Source organism: Quercus suber, unplaced genomic scaffold (genome assembly GCF_002906115.3).
Source record: "Quercus suber isolate HL8 unplaced genomic scaffold, Cork oak 2.0 scaffold_65, whole genome shotgun sequence".
NCBI classification, from domain to species: Eukaryota; Viridiplantae; Streptophyta; class Magnoliopsida; order Fagales; family Fagaceae; genus Quercus; species Quercus suber.
In genome coordinates this window covers 1,246,704-1,268,722 of record NW_027069530.1, presented here as the reverse complement: position 1 = coordinate 1,268,722, position 22,019 = coordinate 1,246,704, and the positions used below count along the sequence as shown (strand labels likewise).

Genomic DNA, 22,019 nt, shown 5'->3' with positions numbered 1-22,019 from the left:
TGATCTTAAAGGTTTTTCCTTATGTAAGAGAGGCCTAAAATTAACCCACTTGTTTTTTGCAGACAATAGCTTGCTTTTTTTGCAGGGCAACCTATAAGGATTGTAATAATATTTTGAAGTTGCTAGCTAAATATGAGTCTTTGTTGAGGCAAAAGATCAACAAAGACAAAACTGCAATTTTTTTTAGCAAGTCTACATTGGAAGAAGCAAAAGCAAATATCAAGAATCTTCTCTAACTTCAAGAAGTTAAATCCTATGAGAAGTATTTGGGCCTGCCATCTTTTATGGGTAGGGAGAAAAAAGGCGAGCTTTGATTATATAAAAGAGAGGGTATGAAGGAAGCTTCAAGGATTGGAGAGCAAGTTGTTATCACAAGCCGGTAGAGAGGTACTCATTAAATCTGTAATCCAAGCTATTCCTACCTATGCCATGGGTTGCTTTAAACTTCCTATTGGGCTTTGTGATGATATTGAGGCTATGATAAGAAGATATTGGTGGGGCCAAAGGGGAGATCGAAGAAAACTTCATTGGCTTTGATGGAGTGAATTAACAAAATCTAAGATGGTAGGAGGATTGGGCTTCCGTGATTTGGCTCACTTTAATGATGCCTTTTTAGCAAAGCAAGCATGGCGTCTTATCCATAATAAAGACTCTCTCTTTTATAGTGTTCAAGGTGAAGTTTTTTCCTCATGGTTCTCTAATAGATGCAAAAGAATCCTCTTCAGGATCGTATGCTTGGAAAAGCATCTTGAGAGGTCATGATGTTGTCCTAGAGGGAGCTTGTTGGTGGGTAGGCAATTAGAAATCTATCAAAATATGGCAACATTACTGCACAAAAACACCTAACAAAGGTAGCATCTCCGATGGTGGAATCTATGGAGGAAGCTACAGTGGATTGTTTAATAGATGAAGGGACACGCACATGGTATGCTGACATGGTAGATGGAATTTTTGCACTACAAGAAGCATAAGAAATTAAGAAAATTCCATTGGCCCGAAAAGCTCCTGTGGACTCGCTGTTTTGGCCACTAGCACAAATGGGAAGTTTAGTTGCAAGCTGGGGTATCGGTTTTTGAAGGAAGCAAAGGATGGCTCTCAAATGGAGGCTCGGCTTGACCATGAAAAAGGCTTATGGAAGAAATTTTGGGCATTGGCATGTCCGAATAAAGTGAAGAATTTAGTTTGGAGAGCTTGTCGAAACTCTCTTCCATCAAAGAGCAATCTTTTGTGAAGAACAATTATCACGGATCAGACCTGTGACCGATTTAGGTGTGAAGTGGAAGATATGATTCATGCAATATAGAGTTGTAAAAATCTGGATTGTGTGTGGGATAAGGACATCACATGGAATTTTCGAAATTAGACTTCTTTTTCTAGCATTAGTGAATTGATGGCTTGGGTATTTGAACATCAGCGGAAGCTAGCTCTCTTTGCTTTCACGGTGTGGACCATTTGGACTCAAAGAAACCAGGTGCGCTCTCAACAGCCATGTTGCTCCTTAAACCATTTTTCTTAATTAGCAGCTGAGAGATATTCAGAATTTCAAGCCATCTTATCGCCACCGCCACCTAGCTGACCACACATAAGAACATGTTGGAAGCCCCCTCCATTGGATATCTTCAAAATTAATTTTGATGGAGCTGTTTTTGCTAAAGAAAACTGTTTAGGTGTGGGAGTTATTGTTTGAAACAGAGAAGACTTAGTGATTGCAGCCATGTCAGAAAAAATCCCCAACTTCTCCAGCCAATAGAAATTGAAGCCATGGCAGCCACAAGGGCTCTTGAGTTTGCTAGGAAGGTGGCCATCTTAGAAGCTGTTCTTGAGGGAGACTCAATGTTGGTGATTAAGGCATTAGTAACCAAGGACGTTTGACTTGCTCCATTTGGTCTATTGATACAGGATGCCTACAGGTTCACTTCAGCTTTTATTGTCTTACTCTCATACAATTAGAGAGGGCAACCAAGTTGCGCATGATTCGGTGAAGTTAGCTATTACTATCCCAAATTGTGTAATATGGATGGAAGATATTACATCGGATGTTTTTGCTTCATATCAAGCTGATTTGGCCAGGATTTCTTAATAAAAGATCATAGCATTCATTCTAAAAAAAAAAAAATCATGTCATAATTCCCATTCAGCGTACCAAACGCACCCTAAATAATATTAATTTTGACGATAATTTGAGAGATTTCATTCGGGTGACATTTTAACGATTAATATTCAATAACTTAACCTCTTCTATTTTATTTTATATTAAGTTATTCTATGCTTTTTATATATTCAATTTTGACTAGTGATTTGTTTTTATAGTTATTACCTGGGGAGGTATATTTGAACTATAAAACAAAAAACAAAAAAACTTTTAATACAGATACTATAAAAAAAAAAAAAAAAAAAAAAACAATTTTGGAAGAAAACCACGAGCGGGTTTCAATGTCCCAGCCTATTATTTTCTTCCAAATTGGTTCCCTTCTCTTTTTTGAAACTGAAAATGAAAGATTAAAAACAAAAGAGATGCCTTTTTTTCTTTTTTTGTGGTAAATGATGGGAAATTGTATATGACAATGCAATGAATTGTAAATGGCATTATGGCAATGCAAACGATCTAGTTATCTTGGGTTACTGTGCAAAACTATCAGACAATATTTTTTGTTGGATCTTCTATCCCATAAAATGTGGATATGTTTAGGATATAGTACCTCTCTATCAAAATATCACCACACCAAATGTAAGATATATTCATGTGCACGTATAGAAAAATGAATGGAAATCAGAAGGAAAATTCTACCGTACGTGAAAATTAAAACTCCTACCCTACCGGCCAACATCATGAAAGGAAACTTCTACTATTATTAATGGGGAAAAAAATGTAATCTAATAAGTTCAAAGATTGCTTAAAATGCAAAATGGACTAGTGAAAAATAAGTCTAAATCTACCATGAAAATTCTAAAGCATCAACGAAGAGAAAAATGAGCCCATTTTTACCATACATGTGATCCATGTCAATCTGCACTCAATCAATCAAAGGCGATGTAAAAAATCAAAAAATGCAACAAAAAATATGTGAGGCCACCTTTCTTGACACACATGCATGCCCACGTACACATGCATTGCTCTATTTGTGACTCAGAGAGTCAAAAGCAAAACATGTTTAGCAATGGCTAGTACAACAGCGTGTTGTAGTGGTACATTGCTCCATTTGTGACTCAAAAAGTCAAAAGCATAACATGTTCAGCAACGGCTAGCTAGTGCCGTAGCATGTTGTAGTGGGCGGGTTTTGGAGTTGGCTAGCTTGTATTTTTTGGGAAGGTGATGAAATGGAAGAAGATAAGTGAGGAGGCGGTTTTGGTTTACTTTGAGGATAGAAAGAGACATCAATTTTAAGGAAAATTTACATTTACCATCTTAAACTATATTTCTAATTACATTTTGCGTCCTACATTTTTTGAAGGCATGTTTTGCACATTAAAATATGATCATTGTTATACTTTGTACATCGACATTAAGTTTGCTATTAATTTGGACGGAAAAAATGTGGCATCACACATGAAGACCTAATTGCCTCTATTCTTAATGCTTTAAAACAAAAGATAAATTACATTTTACTATCTTAAATTATACTCATGATTACATTTTGCATCATAAATTTTAAATTTAATTTCATCCAAGTCAACAACAAACTTAACGGCGGGGTACAAAGTATGACAAATGTCATAGTTTAGGTTGCAAACTTTAATATGATGAATAGTTTAGAGTGGTGAAATGTAATTTTCTCAATTTTTAAGTAGTATAGATAGTATTAGTAATTTTTTATTATTGTATTAATTAGTGTTTTTATTTGACGATAAGAACAATCATTATAGAGTAAAGATTATACATTAAAATTCTATTATAATTGCCCTAAAGGCACACATTAACTATTTATTTTTGAAAATTTTTTATAAAAATTTGAAAAAACTATCAAAACAATTAATTACTTATTCATTTTTTCATTAAAAATTTTCTAAAATAATTTACTAATATATACTCTTATTTTATATTAAAAAAATTGAAATTCCCCTTTTGGGTAAGTAGCATAATGTGATTTCACAAAAAGTCTACGTACACGGTACACAGCACTAATATTATTATAGTATAGTAAACAATAAAAATAGTAATATCTTTTTTAGCAAAATAAAAATAGTAATATCTTGTCAAGTTATCAGTACTGCAAATAAATTAATCGCGATAAAGCTAGGAAGTTTCCGCAGATAGCAGCGCGTAATGTTGCTATGATCCGATGTCAACTAGTAGGGAAGTCATGACGTTTTTTCTTTTTCTCAGATCGCAATTGTCCACTGGAGACATGTGACTCGCCTTGTTCCAATGAGCTGTATATATTCATGCTCACGTGGGTCATATTTCTCTGTTTGTGCTTTGAGGCTTGCCACTGCTAATTGGGTCTCTGATTATTACTGCACGCGCTTTTCTTACGCTTTGCGACCAATTTCAAAGGAATCCTTTATCTCTTTTGCCAGAAGCAACCAAACCTATCTTTATCATCTTTCTACTTTGTTATCTTTAATAGTTTAACTTCTTGTATTTATTTACCACTTTGGATAAGATTATTGTAAGAGCATTAACCACGTGCTATTCATGATTCATGATGAATCTGTTTTTATCCAGGCAAATGTTAATGAGCACTGTATATATCTTTATCGGCTTCCTATTTTGTTATCTTTAATTTGTTGTTTTTATTTAGATAAGATTATTGTAAGAGCATAATCATGTGCTATTCATGATAAATTTGTTTTTGTCTAGGCAAATGTTAACGAGCACCATGCTCATCTTTATCAGTTTTCTATTTTGTTATCTTTAATTTGTTGTTTTTATTTACCACTTTGGATAAGATTATTGTAAGAGCATCAACCACGTGCTATTCATGATGAATCTATTTTTATCCAAGCAAATGTTAACGAGCACCGTGCATATCTTAATCAGCTTCCTATTTTGTTATCTTTAATTTGTTGTTTTTATTTACACTTTGGATAAGATTATTGTAAGAGCATCAACCATGTGCTATTCATGATAAATATGTTTTTATCCAGACAAATGTTAATGAGCACCGTGCATATCTTTATCAGCTTTCTATTTTATTATCTTTAATTTGTTGTTTCTATTTACCACTTTGGATAAGATTATTGTACGAGCATCAACCATGTGCTATTCATGATGAATTTGTTTTTGTCCAAGTAAATGTTAACGAGCACCACGCTGTGTTTGTCAAGGTTAAAATAATATGGGTTTCATTTAATAAAAAAATTGAATAAATAGAAAAAATTGTAAAAAGTTGACCTTAAAGGTTATAAAACTGACAAAATACTGACATAAAACTGAATGACGGACACAAATTTAGATATAAAGTGGTATGTTAAAGGGCATCTTATTGTGCTCAACTTGAGGCTCTCTTCATCCAAAACTTAAAAATAAAATTGAGTCTCTCTAATTAAACCAAAAGTTAGGCTAGAATTTGTGATAAACGACTAAATATGATCCAAAATTTAATAGCATGCATATAAATTTTGACAGCTAAATTGTTTGGTTGATTTGAGACTTGATTTGTCCGTGCATGAATTAGAATGAGATTTCGCTCTCTCTAAAAAAAAAGTAGGACTTATGTTTCTTTCTATATAATTGTTAGTGTGTTATTATTATTATTTTGATAAAGAGAGAGACTAGTGTATCAAGAAATTAATATATAGAACAAGTACAAAAGATTAAATATAACATTCATGTTTTTTTCCTCTTGAACAGAGGATGGGGCTTACTACTCCCTATTATATTTCACCTCGCCTCCATTCATTTTCTTTTCCATCTCTATCTCATCAGTGACAAAGCCAACTAATTGAGGTTGAGAAAATGCTGTATGGGCTTTCCATCAGAGAAGAAGTGACGGGTGGGGTTGGAGCACCTATGGTCTCATCTTGTCTTGTCCCCTTTCTTAAAGCATGAAAAATCTATGTGAAATTGGACGAGACAGGATAAGCTGGGCCATTTTGCTATATTCCTATTATTTTCCTTTTTTCTGGAACTAACTATATTTCTACCAAGTTACTAATTGTTCATTCACATCTCTCATATTTCAATTCAAATAAGCTACGTTGGCCCAAGCAATCTTATGAGAGGGACTGCATCAGTAGCAAACAAATGCATCCTATGTATATATATTATCCATTTCATTTTGTAATATATATATATATATATATCCATTAGTTTTAGAGCTTTTAAGATTTCAAAAGTCTCTGTACATGCCGACTGTACGAATAAGTGAATAACTGTAATAAATATGTTTTGTCAAACTTTTAAAATAATGGAGGTGATGATATGTTGTTTCGATTGGGGATGATTCTTCAAGCATCATCAACAGCAAGATTTTTTGCGGGTCAAATCATGGAATAAGGTTAAAAGAGAATTCTTATGCCTTTATTCATTTTTCCATACATGTTTTTAATAGTTATGATTAATAAAATTTTACATTTGTCTTTATTCCTTTCTTCATGAATTGTGAATTATTTTGTTGTTTTCTTGCATTGGAAGTCTAGTTGTGGAGAAGCATGAGACAATATAATTTGTTCAGATTAAAGATGTCTCTTTTAGGAGAAAAGCAAATGGAGCTAGAATAAAGACATGAAACCTCATATATGATCATTAATTATGTATAGAGTGATGTAATTTTTTGTTAACGATTGGTAGTTCGGTAAGGGCCATTTAAACTCTAAATGTCTGCACCGTAAACCATAAAAAAATGTTAACTGAATTACAAGGTTTTTAGCAATAGAATAAAAACATTTCCAACTTTTCATACATTTTATCATTAATAAACATATAGAGTGATGTATTTAGGTGATAACAACTAGGCTAATAAATATTATTTGTAAGCTATTTACATGGGGCTCAAACTCACTTCATATTTCAAAAATCATTAATTCTGGTACATGTTTCTACCCTAATTATTTTGAACTTTTCTCAAAACTCTTAACCTTAAACACGGGTGCTCGGAGGCAGTTTTTCTTTCTTTTTTTTCTTTTTTTTTAAATCATCCACATCGAAGATGTATTCATTTTTCCGCATTTGTATAATCAATTAAATAATATATTTTTTTTTGTTTGTATTTTAATGGTCAATGTAATCAATAGATAACTTAATATGCACACCCAAGTTTTCTCCTACTAAAACAATAGAGGAAAAACTTGCAACTATATTATAAAGGAAAGAACTCTATGTGTGCCTTTTGAAATTAGTAAATTATAAAAATAAACGTGTGTATTTTCAAAGTTTTTATGGGGGAGGGGCGGCATATACTTTCTTGATAAAAGATTAGAATGGAGACATACACTTAAAATGGATAAGGAGGTGAGGTGTTAAAAAAGGGTCTCTAAGAAATTTTATAGGCAACCCATAAGATGGTAACAAATAATCAGCAACATAAAAATAATAAAAGATAATCCATTATATCTCCAAGTTGCATATATTAGAAAAGTGTAAAAAAAACACACACACATGGGAGAACTTAATTAAGGATTCCACTTATCATGTGTTTGAATTTAATCAAAAATAATATATATATATATATATATTATGTGTAACTAAATATATGTTTAAACTAAGGATCCCACTAAAAAAAAAACTTAATCTTTATATATATATATATATATAAGCTATGACACACGGACCATATATTGATAACAATAAAAATAAATAAATAAAACCCATAGCAAACCACCTTTTTCCTTATTTCTTTATATATACCAGCCTTTTAGAACTTTTTCTTCAAAAAAAAAAAAGTTTACATTTTCCATTTATTCCAATAAGAGCTTTTCATTTTTAAAAATATGTTGAAATTTTCTATTCATCTCAATTTAGGACTTTGCAATTTTTAATTATTAAAAATAGATAGAAGCATGATGAGACTTGTCCCCAAAAAAGAATAGTCACAATCATAGTAATACTCATCCTTGATTACTTCAATGTTATTGACTTGTTTCAATATTCATTTTTTAGGTAGGTAAAGCTAGGACCCACGGACCACATATAGATAACAATAAAAATATAAATAAATAAATAAAACCCATAGCAAACCACCTTTTTCCTTATTTCTTTATAGATACTAGCATTTTTGAACTTTTTCTTCACAAAAAAAAAAAAGTTTACATTTTCTATTTATTCCAGCTTTTCATTTTTAAAAATATGTTGAAATTTTCTATTCATTTCAATTTAGGACTTTGCAATTTTTAATTATTAAAAATAGACAGAAGCATGACGAGACTCATCCCCAAAAAAGAACAGTCACACTCACACTCATCCTTGATGACTTCAATGTTATTGATTTTTTTTAAAATTCATTTTTTAGGTAGGTCTTATCACACTTTTATCTTTTTTTTCAATGATTAATTAAAGCAAAACCTTAAATTGAGATGAATAGAAAATTTTGACATTTTATTAAAACAAAAAATTTAAATAGCCTCTTATTGCGAAAATTTTCAACATCCACAAATTTGACTAATGAAATGGAATAATTTCTTCTCCCATTCTTTGTCAAACTAGCTCTTACTATAGTAACTATACCCTCAAAAATGTTATTAAAATATATATATATATATATATACACCCTCAAAAAAGATACACACTCATCCATGAAATAATGATTTCAATATTATTAACTTATTTCAATATTCATTTTCACACTTTTATCTATATTCAGTGATTAAATAATGCAAAATCCTAAATTGAGATGAATAGAAAATTTCAAGATTTTCTAAAAATTGAAAAGCCTCTTATTGCAAGAGGAAAAAAAAATTTCAACATGTGCAAATTTGAACGAAGAAAATGCAATAATTTCTTCTCCAATTCTTTATCAAACTAGCTCTTACTATAGTGACTATGCCCTCAAAGACACACTCACTCATCCATGAACTAACGACTTCAATATTACTGACTTATTTCAGTATTCATTTTTGTGGGTAGGTTTTTATCACACTTTTATCTATATTAAGTGATTAAATAATGCATAATTCTAAATTAAGATGAATAGAAAATTTCAACATTTTCAAAAAATTGAAAAGCCTGTTATTGCGAAAAATTTCAACATACACAAATTTGACTGATGAAAGTGAATAATTTCTTCTCCCATTCTTTATCAAACTAGCTACTTACTATAGTAATTCCCGGCCAAAAAAAAAAACTCTTACTTTAGTAAGTCACTACAAAAAAAAAACACTCACACTCATCCATAAAATAATGACTTCAATATTATTGAATTATTTCAGTATTCATTTTTTTGGTAAGTTTTATCACACTGATATCTATATTAACTGATTAAATAATGCAAAATCCTAAATAGAGAGGAATAGAAAATTTCAACATACACAAATTTGACTTAAGAAAGGGAACAATTTATTTTCCTTATAAATAATCCATATCTATATCAGAGCTCATTATTCAATATTTTCATAATAAATATTATATAGTAGGTTATTACTTATTTTTACTAATAAGTAAAAAAGTAATATCAATAATAAATTCAAACTAAAATTCTATAACAACTTGCCAATTAAGAATTATTATGAAAATAGAGGAGGTTTAAAAAAAAAATTTTAAAAAAAAAAATCACACCTGGGCGTGGCCAGAAACAGCGCGAGTACTCAGATCATTGACACGCGCGAGAGTGTTCCAAAAAAAATTCCAAGCCCCAATTGATTTAGGCTGAGAGAGAAGTGACGAGGAGTCACATCCACTCACAGAAACACATCCTCCCTCCCTTTCCGCTCTCTTTTTACCCTTCAAATATCTCTTCACCCCTCTTCTCCTCACATCTTTTCCTTCCTTCCAAACCAAATTCCTCTCTCCCTCTCTCTCTCTCAAACTCAACTCTCTCAGTGCACAAAAAGCAAAGAAACCAACAACAAAGAAAAGCTTCAAACAGAGAAAAATGGCGGCGAGGGTAGATCTGGACGGGAAACCAATCAAGCCTCTGACGATATGCATGATCGGAGCTGGTGGTTTCATTGGCTCCCACCTCTGCGAAAAGCTCATGGCGGAGACGCCGCACAAGGTGTTGGGTCTCGATGTCTACAGCGACAAGATCAAGCACCTTCTCGAGCCCGCGGGGGCTCACCCTTGGTCCGATCGCATCCAGTTCCACCGCCTCAACATCAAGAACGACTCTCGCCTCGAAGGCCTCATCAAGATGTCAGATCTGGTTAGTTCCACTCCTCTCTATACACATTACCATTTCAGATTCTCTCAATTTCTTCGTTCTTTTTTTGAAACTGTTCTTGAATTTTTGTCGTAGACGATAAACCTGGCGGCGATTTGTACTCCGGCGGACTACAACACGCGTCCACTCGATACGATTTACAGCAATTTCATCGATGCGCTCCCTGTGGTAAGCATTGATTGAGAACAAAATCGCGTTTTTTTTTTTTTTTTTCAATTCTTGTTGCATTTGTAATCAATTGGAATTTGATTTGATTGATTGGAACTTTTATTTATTTTATGTTCGCTTTACAAAGATTTGGTTGTTATTTGATTGAAGGTGATGTGTGTGATTGTGATTTTTGATTTGATTAGGTTAAGTATCATCCAGTTCCACCGCCTCAACATCAAGAACGACTCTCGCCTCGAAGGCCTCATCAAGATGTCAGATCTGGTTAGTTCCACTCCTCTCTATACACATTACCATTTCAGATTCTCTCAATTTCTTCGTTCTTTTTTTGAAACTGTTCTTGAATTTTTGTCGTAGACGATAAACCTGGCGGCGATTTGTACTCCGGCGGACTACAACACGCGTCCACTCGATACGATTTACAGCAATTTCATCGATGCGCTCCCTGTGGTAAGCATTGATTGAGAACAAAATCGCGTTTTTTTTTTTTTTTTTCAATTCTTGTTGCATTTGTAATCAATTGGAATTTGATTTGATTGATTGGAACTTTTATTTATTTTATGTTCGCTTTACAAAGATTTGGTTGTTATTTGATTGAAGGTGATGTGTGTGATTGTGATTTTTGATTTGATTAGGTTAAGTATTGCTCAGAGAACAATAAGCGTCTCATTCACTTCTCTACTTGTGAGGTGTACGGGAAAACGATTGGGAGCTTTCTTCCTAAAGACAGTCCTCTTCGTAAGGTAATCGTTCGCTTTCTTCGTTTCTTTTTTTACTTGTTGACAATTCTTGATATAGTTCAGATCTGTGATTTTCTTGCTACCTTTTTTGTGATTAATTTGACGGTTGCGTAATTCAGACAGTTTGTGGCATAGCATTTGCTGTTTTGATGTAAATATGTTTTGGATGTATAATGTGGATCAAGATTTGAAATGATATGTGTAGGAATGATTGATTATTAATGTTAACAGTAATAAATAATGCTAGTAATTTGAACTGCCATGAATGACTGTATAGATTGAAGATCTTTGCACAAAAGCACGGGTAGTTCATTTACTATAGAAATTATTGATCTTCAAGAGCTCTGTTTTAGGTAGCCATCTTCTTTACATTATGAGTTTAAGCCATTTTCAGACAATGCGGGTTGTTTGTAGAGAATTTTATTTATTTTTTATATATTTATGTTTCAGTGATGATAGTCTTACTAATGCCATTGTTATTCGTTTATTTATTTATATGTTCTCATCTAAAAGTAGTTATTCTTGTGTGTTTATTTTAGATATGGGTTTTTCACACCTCCCTTATGCGGGCCTGTGGCTGGTTGGTTGTTTTTGTTGTTGTCACTCATAGCTGACTGAATTGTTGCATTCAATAAAAAAAAAAATTGATAATTTCTGTAGCCTATAACCATATGCATATATTTGTTGAGAATTCTAGTCTTCTAGAAGTTGATGAAAGTTTTAGATGACAAAAATCCCAGTAATTTTATTTATTCCTGTTATTAGGTGTTTTTGAATGACGAGAGAATTTACTCTTTTTTTTTTTTAATTTAAAAAAAAAATAGAGAGAGAGATGGTTGGAGTACATTTCGGAAGTGGAAAGATTCTAGAATGACATTAGTTTTTTTTTTATTTTAAATACACGCAACCCACCTGTGGGTCTAGAACACATGACCTCACTCACCATCCCATTATTATGGGAAGAGTAAGTGCCCATTTTTTTAAAAGAAAAAAGTAACATGAATTGGTTCAGGTTAATGTTACAATTTTATCATATGAGAGAGAGATAGAGGGGTTGGTTATGAGGTGTGTTTGCTTATGTGAGTTACAAGGTTGGTTAATTTTTTCAGGGTCAACAGGTTTCTTAAGGTTTATATGAGGTTGGTTATGAGGCGTGTGCATTTTATGAGGGGTAGCTTTTGTGGGTGTTTGTGTGCGTTTTTATATGAGGTTGGCTGGCAGTTTCCCTTTGTTCTGAGTACTTATCTGGAGGAATAACCATTCTCTCTATACACTGAGGTATAAAACTGCTTTTCTTATGATAGAATTATAATTCACTTTTGACATTGTGAGTTAATGCTTGCCCTGACATTTTTGGTTGGGTCAGACTGACATTTCAGAGTTTAATGCAAGTTTCGAAGAAACAATCCCTTTTCTCTTCTTATTATTGCTTTAAGTTTATCTGCAGATATTAGATTAATATGAATATGTTACATTACTTTGAAGTCAATGTGGTTTGTTTTATACCTTACTTTCTATGAGCTGACTCAATTCTATTTTCTCTTTTGTTCCAGGAGCCTGAATATTTCGTTCTTAAAGAAGATGAGTCCCCATGCATTTTTGGCCCTATTGAGAAGCAGCGATGGTCCTATGCATGTGCAAAGCAGTTGATTGAGAGGCTGATTTATGGTTTCCTACCTTTTCCATTGGCTTGGCTGTTTCTTAATTGGTATTTTGTAATGAATATTTCTGACTTCTTGTCTTATTACAGCTGAAGGTGCAGAGAATGGTCTGGAGTTCACAATTGTGAGACCTTTTAACTGGATTGGACCCAGAATGGATTTCATTCCTGGCATTGACGGTCCAAGTGAGGGTGTTCCCAGAGTTCTGGCATGCTTTAGCAATGTATGATCAGTTTTTTCGCATCTTTAGTGTATGTAGATATTTTAGAGTATTTCTCTTTTGTTTTGTATATTTGTTTTAATCATGTCCTTCCTGTATCAGAATCTACTGCGTCATGAGCCACTCAAGCTTGTGGATGGTGGTGTTTCCCAGAGAACATTCGTTTATATAAAGGATGCAATTGAAGCTGTTATGTTGATGATCGTGCGTTATGATATACTGCCTTTTTCTTTTATTTTAAATTTATGTTTGACATGACAGTGTCTGAGTACTGCGATCCTATTCTTTTTTTTTTTTCAGGAAAATCCCGCTAGGGCCAATGGCCATATTTTTAATGTGGGCAACCCTAACAATGAAGTTACAGTTAGGCAGCTTGCTGAAATGATGACTGATGTGAGTTGAAGGATTGTTTTATGTGTGTTTGGTTGGGAAAAGACTGGCTTAATTATTACTTTTTTATGCTTTTTGGGATTTGAGAATTAATGTTCTTCCACTATACAGGTTTATTCAAAAGTAAGTGGTGAACCTTCTCTGGAAGAACCTACAGTTGATGTGAGCTCCCAAGAATTTTACGGTGCGGGATATGACGATAGTGACAAGAGAATTCCTGACATGACCATAATCAATAAACAACTTGGTAGGATTATTTTCTACTCTACTTTTATCTCGTAAAGCCTCGAGATTTAGAAACAATTTGACAGTAGTTTATGGGTTTTCCAGGTTGGGACCCCAAGACATCGCTCTGGGATTTGCTTGAATCAACACTCACCTATCAACACAGGACATATGCCGAGGCTATGAAGCAGGCCATTGCAAAACCAGCTGCCAACTAAAGCAAGTTGGTGTTCGGTGGCACTTACGAGAAGGGGGATTCTTGCTCAGGTTGTTGTTGTCTACAATTCTTTTTACGGAAGTCCTATAATATATGTTAATCTTTGATTCCCACATACCCTATTTTTTGTTTTTTTGTTTTTTTTTTTTGTCTTTCCGGTGTCACTAGTCTTATAGCTGAAGTAGCTGAGGAATATGTTCCGGATATCTCTGGAGAAGACCTTAGATTCTGTTACTGAACTCTATCGTATAACTGTAATTGTCAGTAGAGCTTGGCTACGACATGTTGGGGGCCATTATACAAGGAAAGCCTGGTTTATGTTCTCACCTTCTCATGGGGTAATGGTTGTCATTTCCCTATTTTATCACTCTCAGGGCGTGATGTATTATTTATTTATCTTGTTTGAGTATTATTATTTATTAATCTCTGGCAATTCTTTTGGTTGCTGGGTTCTACTTCTACATAAGTAGTGTGATGAGAGTTATTGAATAAAAAAAATAGTTTGTTCAAGAAAGGGAAAAGCTTTTAACTCTATTCTCGGTCGTTACTTCTAACCAAAATTTCAGCGGTAGCAGTTCTAGTAATGTTTGACGTGCTTGCTTATTATACACGCGTACATCTAGTCATGCATATCTCTTGTGGAACAACCTTGTTCTCAATATTTAGCTATAATGGCTTTGGGTCAAAGATTGGTAAGCCAGAACATGTTTAATGCGTTTCCTTTTCTTACAATATAGTTTAAGTGAATGATTTTTACTATTGCCCCATTTCTGCAACCACCACCAGACCCAACAGTCAGAAAAAATGAAATTGCAAATTATACCATTATAATTTAGTGCAATTTTGATTTACATGCTAACGGAGGCTTGGCTCAATTGGTAAGGCTCGAATACTTCATCTAACCTATCTCGGTTCGAGTCTCGTTGTCACCAGGAGTTCGTTGGTGGGCATCTATACGGGTTAGCCCAAGGGCCTTAACCTTAGCGGTCTGTTCGGGGCTACCATAACCGAGCAAACTCCTATTTTCATTTACAAAAAAAAAAAAAGTAATTTTGATTTACACATGCCCTATTTGGATTGAGGGAGTGAGAGTAGAGTAGAATAAAGTTAGCTGAAAATAGACAAGTTTTGGACCAATTCTACTCTACTCTTACTTGATCTAAACAAATCATAAAACTTTTATATAGAATTTGGATTTGGTCACTACCATTAATATTTGTTGTTGATGTGGCTGTTAAAAACTTAAAATATCACAAGGCATTGACGGTGGTGCCTTGGTGGATCTCTTATTTCTTGGAACCAATATTGTAATTTTGATATTAAAAATTGTGAGAAATTGGAGATAAGTGTCACTTTGAAGATGTCAATTAAAAGTTAAATTTTTTTAATTAAATAAATTTTAAAGGTTTTCATATCATATATATTATTCAGATGTTAAATCTTACTATCTTGAGATTAAATTTATGATACCAATTCGTCATCGTTGGTGTCAATCAAAAATGTTGTTAGCTCAAAATATATTGGAATGAGTACAATATATCAGTATCAACACAACACAAAAGTAACATTCTAATCAAACCATGGGCTGTTCTCAAAAACCCAAAACCCTCCAAATGGCTTCCTCCTCCTCCTCCTCTAGGCTGGGTGAAGACCAATTTTGATGTATCAATCAGGCCCAACAACTCCATGGTTGCTGCTGTTTGCAGGAAAGACAGTGATGATATCCTATTTGCTCACTCACTTCTTCCTCATCGGATCCTGCTCTTGGAAAGTTATAGCAGCTCTTTTAGCCTTGAAATTGTCTGCCTTGCTCAACCTCTCTTTTGTTCGATTTAAAGTTGATTCAAGCACAGTGATTGAGGCTCTTCAGACTTCAGCTTCCCCTTCTGATTTCCCTGTCTAGTTATGTCAAATGTCGATGCCTCTTTGAGATCCCTCTCCTGTTGGGAATTTTGTTATGTTCCTAGGAACTTAAACTTTTTAGCCCATAACATTGCTTCTTGGGCAGCATTTTAAAATTGGGATGGACCCATAACAATCTCTAATCTTCTAGATTGGATCTTCTATATAGAAGGTAGAGATGGGTCTGGACCCGTTTCCCCCCTTTTACCTTAATACATTTACTCTTTAAAAAAAAAAATCTGGTCAAACATTTCTCGCATGCAGAGATATACGTCAAATAAATGGAGAATTATTTTGAAGCATTCTACAGAACAAGAGTAGAAACAATGGCATACCTAAGGTTTGCAATTTGTCTAACAGTAATGCTATGAAACAAAACAAAAGAAATAGATATGAAAGAAATTTTTCGAATAATTTTTTGTTTGGCAAAAGAATTTCGAAGAAAATATTTCTATTGAAAGAAAAGATATGAAGAAATGGTAATTTTAAAGCTCGAAAATATATTTGAATGACCAGAAACAAAAGGAATAAGATTTGAGGCCTTCGTGAGAGGCCCAGAAGGCAGTAAGCCGATAGTTACGGAATTGTTCACAGGTAGCCCAGCCCAAAATGAAAAAGAAGATCTCACGCCCGGTGGGACTCGAACCCACAATCGCCTGATTAGAAGTCAGACGCCTTATCCATTAGGCCACGGGCGCCTTGCTTGACAACAATAACAATATTAATAATATAAATACGTTGCCTGATTAGAAATCAAATGGCTAATTTCTTTTGGTAAAAGGGGGATTCAAAAAATAAAAAACACACACACACACTACAGTAGGCTTTGATGGACATACTTAATAAAACAAATAATTAAAGTGATTAGTATTTTATATTTTGGTGATTAATTACTAAAGTGGAGTGTGTGAAAATTGGAAATGATAGATCGAATTTGAGGTTAGTTTAGACTCTAGAATAAGAGGGGCAGATTAGAGGGAAATGAGTAAGAAAATAAATGAAGGAACTCGGTATTATTCAACTTGATTCCTAATTACAAGTGCTTTCTCTCCTCTTTTTATAAAAAGGTTGCATCAAAAATGGCAATAACTAAACTTTAACTAAATAAATGGTAGTAACATTCACATTATTGTGCTTATTACTCAAACTCATCGACATTGATGACTTATCACTGAGTACTAATTTACTTTTATAGCACTACTAATGGGGATGTAAAAAAATACATATTTTACATCCTCAAACACTACTTTATTTATTTTACTAACTCATCCAACAATACACCCAACATCATAGTTTTTATTTTTATATACAACCCAATAAAATAATATAAATTAACCTATCAACTCATTCTCTCTCTTCTCTCCCATCTCTCTCTTTCATCTTTTTCGTACTTTCATGTACTTTTATAGTTACTTTTATGTTTAGCAACCATGAATAGAAGGTTGTATATATACAACCTTAGAGCATTAGTATCTGGGAATGAAGAAAAAAAAAAATCTATTTTGCATCCTCAAATACTATTTTATCTATTTTACCAACCCATTTTATAGCTCACCCTATATCTCAATTTTTTTTTTTACATACAACCTAATAAAATAATATAAACTACCTAATAAAATAATAAAAAATATTATTCTCTCTCTTTTTCCCCACTCACTTTTTCTCTTCACACACAACCACATTTTTTTTTTTTTTACAACCTATGAATTGTAAGGTTGCATATATGCAACCTCACTATTCATAGATTGCAAAATTTTTAAGTTTACAAACTCGGATGGAGTAGGTTTTGAGTGGCTTAGGTTGTAAAATAGCAACTGGGGGGTGTTTACACCCCTTAATGCTAGTGCTCTTACTATTCATGGTTGCTAAATATTTTTAGCAACCCACCCCGGGATGAAGCTCAATTTAAATGGTTGGGTTGCTAAAATAGCAACTTGGGGGGTGTGGGGGGGTAAAAGCCCAGAGATACCTATTGGGCTGGACGATGAAGATGACGGGAGAGGGTGCTATATAAGGAGAAGAGGTCTCTGATAATGGGGGATCGGGAGAAAAAGGGAGAGAAGTAGGAAATAATTTTACTGTAACTCCAAGAGTTTTAATCACCTTTCATTCAGTAATACACCTCTTCGGATATACGCTTGTCCAGTTATTTAAGCATGATTTTGTGCTAATGCATCCTTAAATACCATAATTAATCACTGTTTAATTTGCAACAGCTCAGCTCTTTCGCCCACTCTTACAAATTCATTGTCTTGGGTTTATTGGGCTCATAATCCATCCCTCTTGGGCTTGGGTTACAAAAATTGACCCTACAGGAGGTTTTACACCCCCAATCTTAATGCTCTTAGTTTTTTTTTTTTTTTTTTTTTTTTTTTTTTTTTGAGAAGTTTGGTGATAAAGAATTGTAATATTAAACCCAAAAAGCTTTCACTAATCATGGTTATGGCTTGATCAAGTTAATATTTTTAAAATTTGGAATTTTTTTTTTATTGTTATTAACCGAATGACTATATTGATTTTCTTCAAAACTTTAAGGGATAAAAAAGTCACTTCCTTTAAAACTTGGGCTGGAGTATCATTCTTCTAAATTTCAAAGGAGATTTTTGTATTTTACTCTCTTAAATTTGTAATACTGTTTGCCATTATGTTCTAACATGGAAATCTTCAGATCTTTTATTATTTTTTAATCTTCTAGTACTATTATTTTAGGTGGAAGTTGTTATACATGATCTTTGATTAAACTGCCCTTTGACTTCTCCGCCAAAGAAGGCTCATCCATGGTAATGATGGGTCCATGGTCTTGGGTAGGTTTTTTTTTTTTTTTTTGCTAAATTCTTAGGTAGAGTTTATTTTGACATGCAGGATGCAACTATGCCACAATTATAAATTAGTCTAGTCATTCAATTCACAGGAGTAAATATAATTAATCAAATCAATAAATGAATAGAACAATGACTTGAAAAGAATTGAAGTCCCATGCTATATAACTGGTTGATGTATGGGACTGCTTTATTTATTTTTGAGTTCGCCTAGGAGAAATTATAAGACGCATATGGTGGACAAATGACGTGATCCACAATTTCATTAAAAAATTATAACTTGTTTAAAATTGTTAGTTAGAAATTTTTTTTAAACGAAAATTAATTACTGACTCAACAATTTTAAACAAATAAATTTTTTTTAATAGAATAATAAATTAGTGACATAGTCTATCAGCGAACTTTATAATTTCTTGTGCGTAAGCTGCCCAAGTCAATATATTAATTGATTTTTTTCGTGTAAGTAGATTCTTTTTTGTTTGCACGGGATATTAATTTGGAATCGGCCCTACATAGCTGTGAACTTATATAATATTAACAATCATTATGTGACAGGTATTGTCATACAAGCAAAACAGAAGAGGTGTTGTCAGTCATACAAAATAAATTGCCAAAAGATTTTTGCAAATATTATTTGGTTTAAAATATTTTTAAATTGGAGGGACACTTGGCATAAAATCATAATAGATTATTTTAATTCTTTGTTCAGTTTCAATTTCAACTATATAATAATATAGAGATAAATCTAAAAGGGTTGAGGATTTTGGTGCTGTTTGAGTCACCAGTCCGAAAAAGAAACAATACTGTTGAGTAAAACATGGGTACGTTGACATTTGACACTGCATTAGGAATTTAGGCAAAAAGTTTCCTATTCATGTACTTTAAACAATGTAATAACTGATAGCATTATGTGATAAAATTTCAATGCCACTGTTTCAAAAAAAAAAAATTTTCAATGCTACATGTAGACTGTAGAGCAAAAGGAGATGCTGACACTTGTACAATACTTTACGTTTTTTCATACAATTAAAATTGTCTAATGGCTCTATCAAAAATAAAATAAAATAAAAATTGTATAATGGCATTTTGCATATTGTGTTATTCTGGTGCTCCCAGAAGCACAATATGTCAATATCATATGTTTTTCTCACACAAATTGACCTATAACCACTTTGGATTTTCATATTGGCAGTTGGCACGACAGTTACCCGGCCTGTTGAAATTAGAGGCTACCTTTGTCACATGAAATTGACAATCAATTCGCTGCCCTTCTTTTTTATATGAAAATTCTCCCAACTGGGAAATATATTAATAATCTTTATGAAGATGCCGGGTGCTGACCGTTTTGGAAATGTTGAAACGAGAAGACAATGCCTTTTATGTTTTGAGGTGTTATATAATCAGTCCGCAAAATATAGAAAGAATTACATTCTGATTTACAAATAATTATAAAATATTCGGTAAGTACAATAAATATATACTTATTCTTCCCACATAATAGTGAGTTCTACTAAATAAATTCATAATGAAATCTACAATTCATATTAGAAGAAAAATATACATTTAAGATACTCTCAGAATATTATTTTATAATTTTCTTTGATTTAGTCACTTTTATAGTTCACTATATGATCAAATTAAGGTCAACTTAATTAGTTTCTAAAAAAAGAAGGTTAACTTTGTCAGTGATTACACATTACACCCTTTATATTTGGTCTGTTTTTTTTTTTGAAGTAATAGGTTTTATTTTTTTTTTTCCGAAGTCCTTTAGCTTACATATATTTCGAATGTGAGCATCTTGTCCACTTTTGTCAAATGGGCTACCATTAAGTCTTGAAACTGACGTAATTTTTTTTTTAATTTCTAAATCCTAAAGAGTAGAGAAATTACATTTTATAATATTATGACTAAATTTTCTTTTTTATTTTGAACCACGTTTGAGATTTTTTAATGATTATTTTGATTTGATCTATCAAATTTGATTCCCTTTTTTAAAATGGTCCTTTAGGCACATGTGGATTTGGGTCAGTGTTCAACTTCAAGGCACGCGTGTTTAGCAAAAATACGTTTAATTGAATTTTTTTTTAAAAAAAAAAAAAAAAAAATTTAACCACCCCTAAACTCTAACGTTGAAAATAAAGTTTATCTTATACGTTTTTATGGTAATAACTACTAGTCTTAATTTTTCACCAAAAAAAAAACTACTAGTCTTAATTTATTTTTTTATCATTGTTTCATCCTTTTGCCTATAATGTAGATCTATAATAAAGAAGTGATAAATTTACCTGTCATTTTCTTTTTCATTAATAAGTATATTATGGTTTAACAAAAAGATCAAAGTATAAAAGATTTCAAAGAAGTTTGTAGTTCACTTGTTTGGTTGTTTGTAAATAGAATTTTTAGGATTTGTGATTTTTAATTAGCTTAATTGATTTAGTATTTTGTCATTGAATAAGAGATTTAGAGTTCAAATCTCGTTTTCACTAAAAATCAAATGATGTATTGGTCTGATAATAAAAAACAATCATCATAAATCAGATACCATAGTTTGAAATTCTATTGGTATCTATAAAATAAAATAAAATAATTCTAGAACTAATTTTGATGTGTATCTTCTTTCAAATTTCCTAATAATACTTCAAGCTTATTAGAGAAAATCTGATCAATATATAATCAATTTTATTTAAGTGCTAGTTGGACTAAGTTTTAGATAAATTTTGTCTTCCCATTTGCCTAAAAACACTTACAAAATATATAATGGATTGTGGGGACATGTTCAATTAAAAGGTATTATTCTACCACTCTTTAACAGTATGGAAGATTAAATATGAAATTTTAGAGTACAAAATGCTTTAAGAACTACTCTTAACTTCTTTCCCCTCCTGCCCATTCCCGCTTCAATCGTTTCAAATTCTTCTAGTGTTTACTATAAAAAGGGAGGGGGGAAAAACACATTCATTCATGTGATCAAGATTTGTGTAATGATAACAATAAACTCAAAAGAAAAGAGGAGAAAAAAGGGTTATGGGCCAACATTCGTAATGATTTCTCTTGAATCTAGTCAAGTAGAATTGACTAATTGTCCATTGCTTGAATTGAATGTGTCCTTACTATGGGCTATCGCTGTAATGGAGTTAATTAATACTTTTAATGACTGAAGTGACACATTTTTCATCCCTTTGCGTGGGTAATCTTTTTGTTTCTTGATGGACTGCTTACAATAAATGCCATATTAAAACATTGTATTTGACCCATCTCATGTGTTCATCAAAAAAGACCCATCTCATTAATTAAGAGAGTTTATCTCCTACATCCAGTTACAGTATATATAAANTGGACTGCTTACAATAAATGCCATATTAAAACATTGTATTTGACCCATCTCATGTGTTCATCAAAAAAGACCCATCTCATTAATTAA

At 32.5% G+C, this 22,019-nt stretch overlaps 1 protein-coding gene and 1 non-coding gene across 2 annotated transcripts; one reads left to right on the top strand and one right to left on the bottom strand.

Moving 5' to 3' along the window:
- The first annotated feature begins 9,777 nt into the window (after positions 1-9,777).
- On the top strand, positions 9,778-14,343 carry LOC112020049 (UDP-D-apiose/UDP-D-xylose synthase 2). Its single transcript, XM_065772837.1, has 9 exons — positions 9,778-10,238; positions 10,332-10,424; positions 11,060-11,167; positions 12,718-12,832; positions 12,915-13,048; positions 13,148-13,249; positions 13,346-13,438; positions 13,547-13,682; positions 13,766-14,343. The coding sequence occupies exons 1-9, from the start codon at positions 9,969-9,971 to the stop codon at positions 13,876-13,878; spliced, it is 1,164 nt and encodes a 387-aa protein (XP_065628909.1). The 5' UTR covers positions 9,778-9,968; the 3' UTR covers positions 13,879-14,343.
- Positions 14,344-16,404: 2,061 nt separating this feature from the next.
- TRNAR-UCU (transfer RNA arginine (anticodon UCU)) lies at positions 16,405-16,477 on the bottom strand. The gene has a single exon. It is a non-coding gene; the product is annotated as a tRNA-Arg (tRNA).
- Positions 16,478-22,019: the final 5,542 nt, after the last annotated feature.

Coding starts and splice junctions, on each gene's coding strand:
- LOC112020049 (XM_065772837.1), top strand. CDS start 9,969: ATGGCGGCGAGGGTAGATCTGGACGGGAAACCAATCAAGCCTCTGACG. Junction 13,049..13,147: donor TTCTGGCATGCTTTAGCAAT/GTATGATCAGTT, acceptor TTCCTGTATCAG/AATCTACTGCGTCATGAGCC. Junction 13,250..13,345: donor AAGCTGTTATGTTGATGATC/GTGCGTTATGAT, acceptor TTTTTTTTTCAG/GAAAATCCCGCTAGGGCCAA.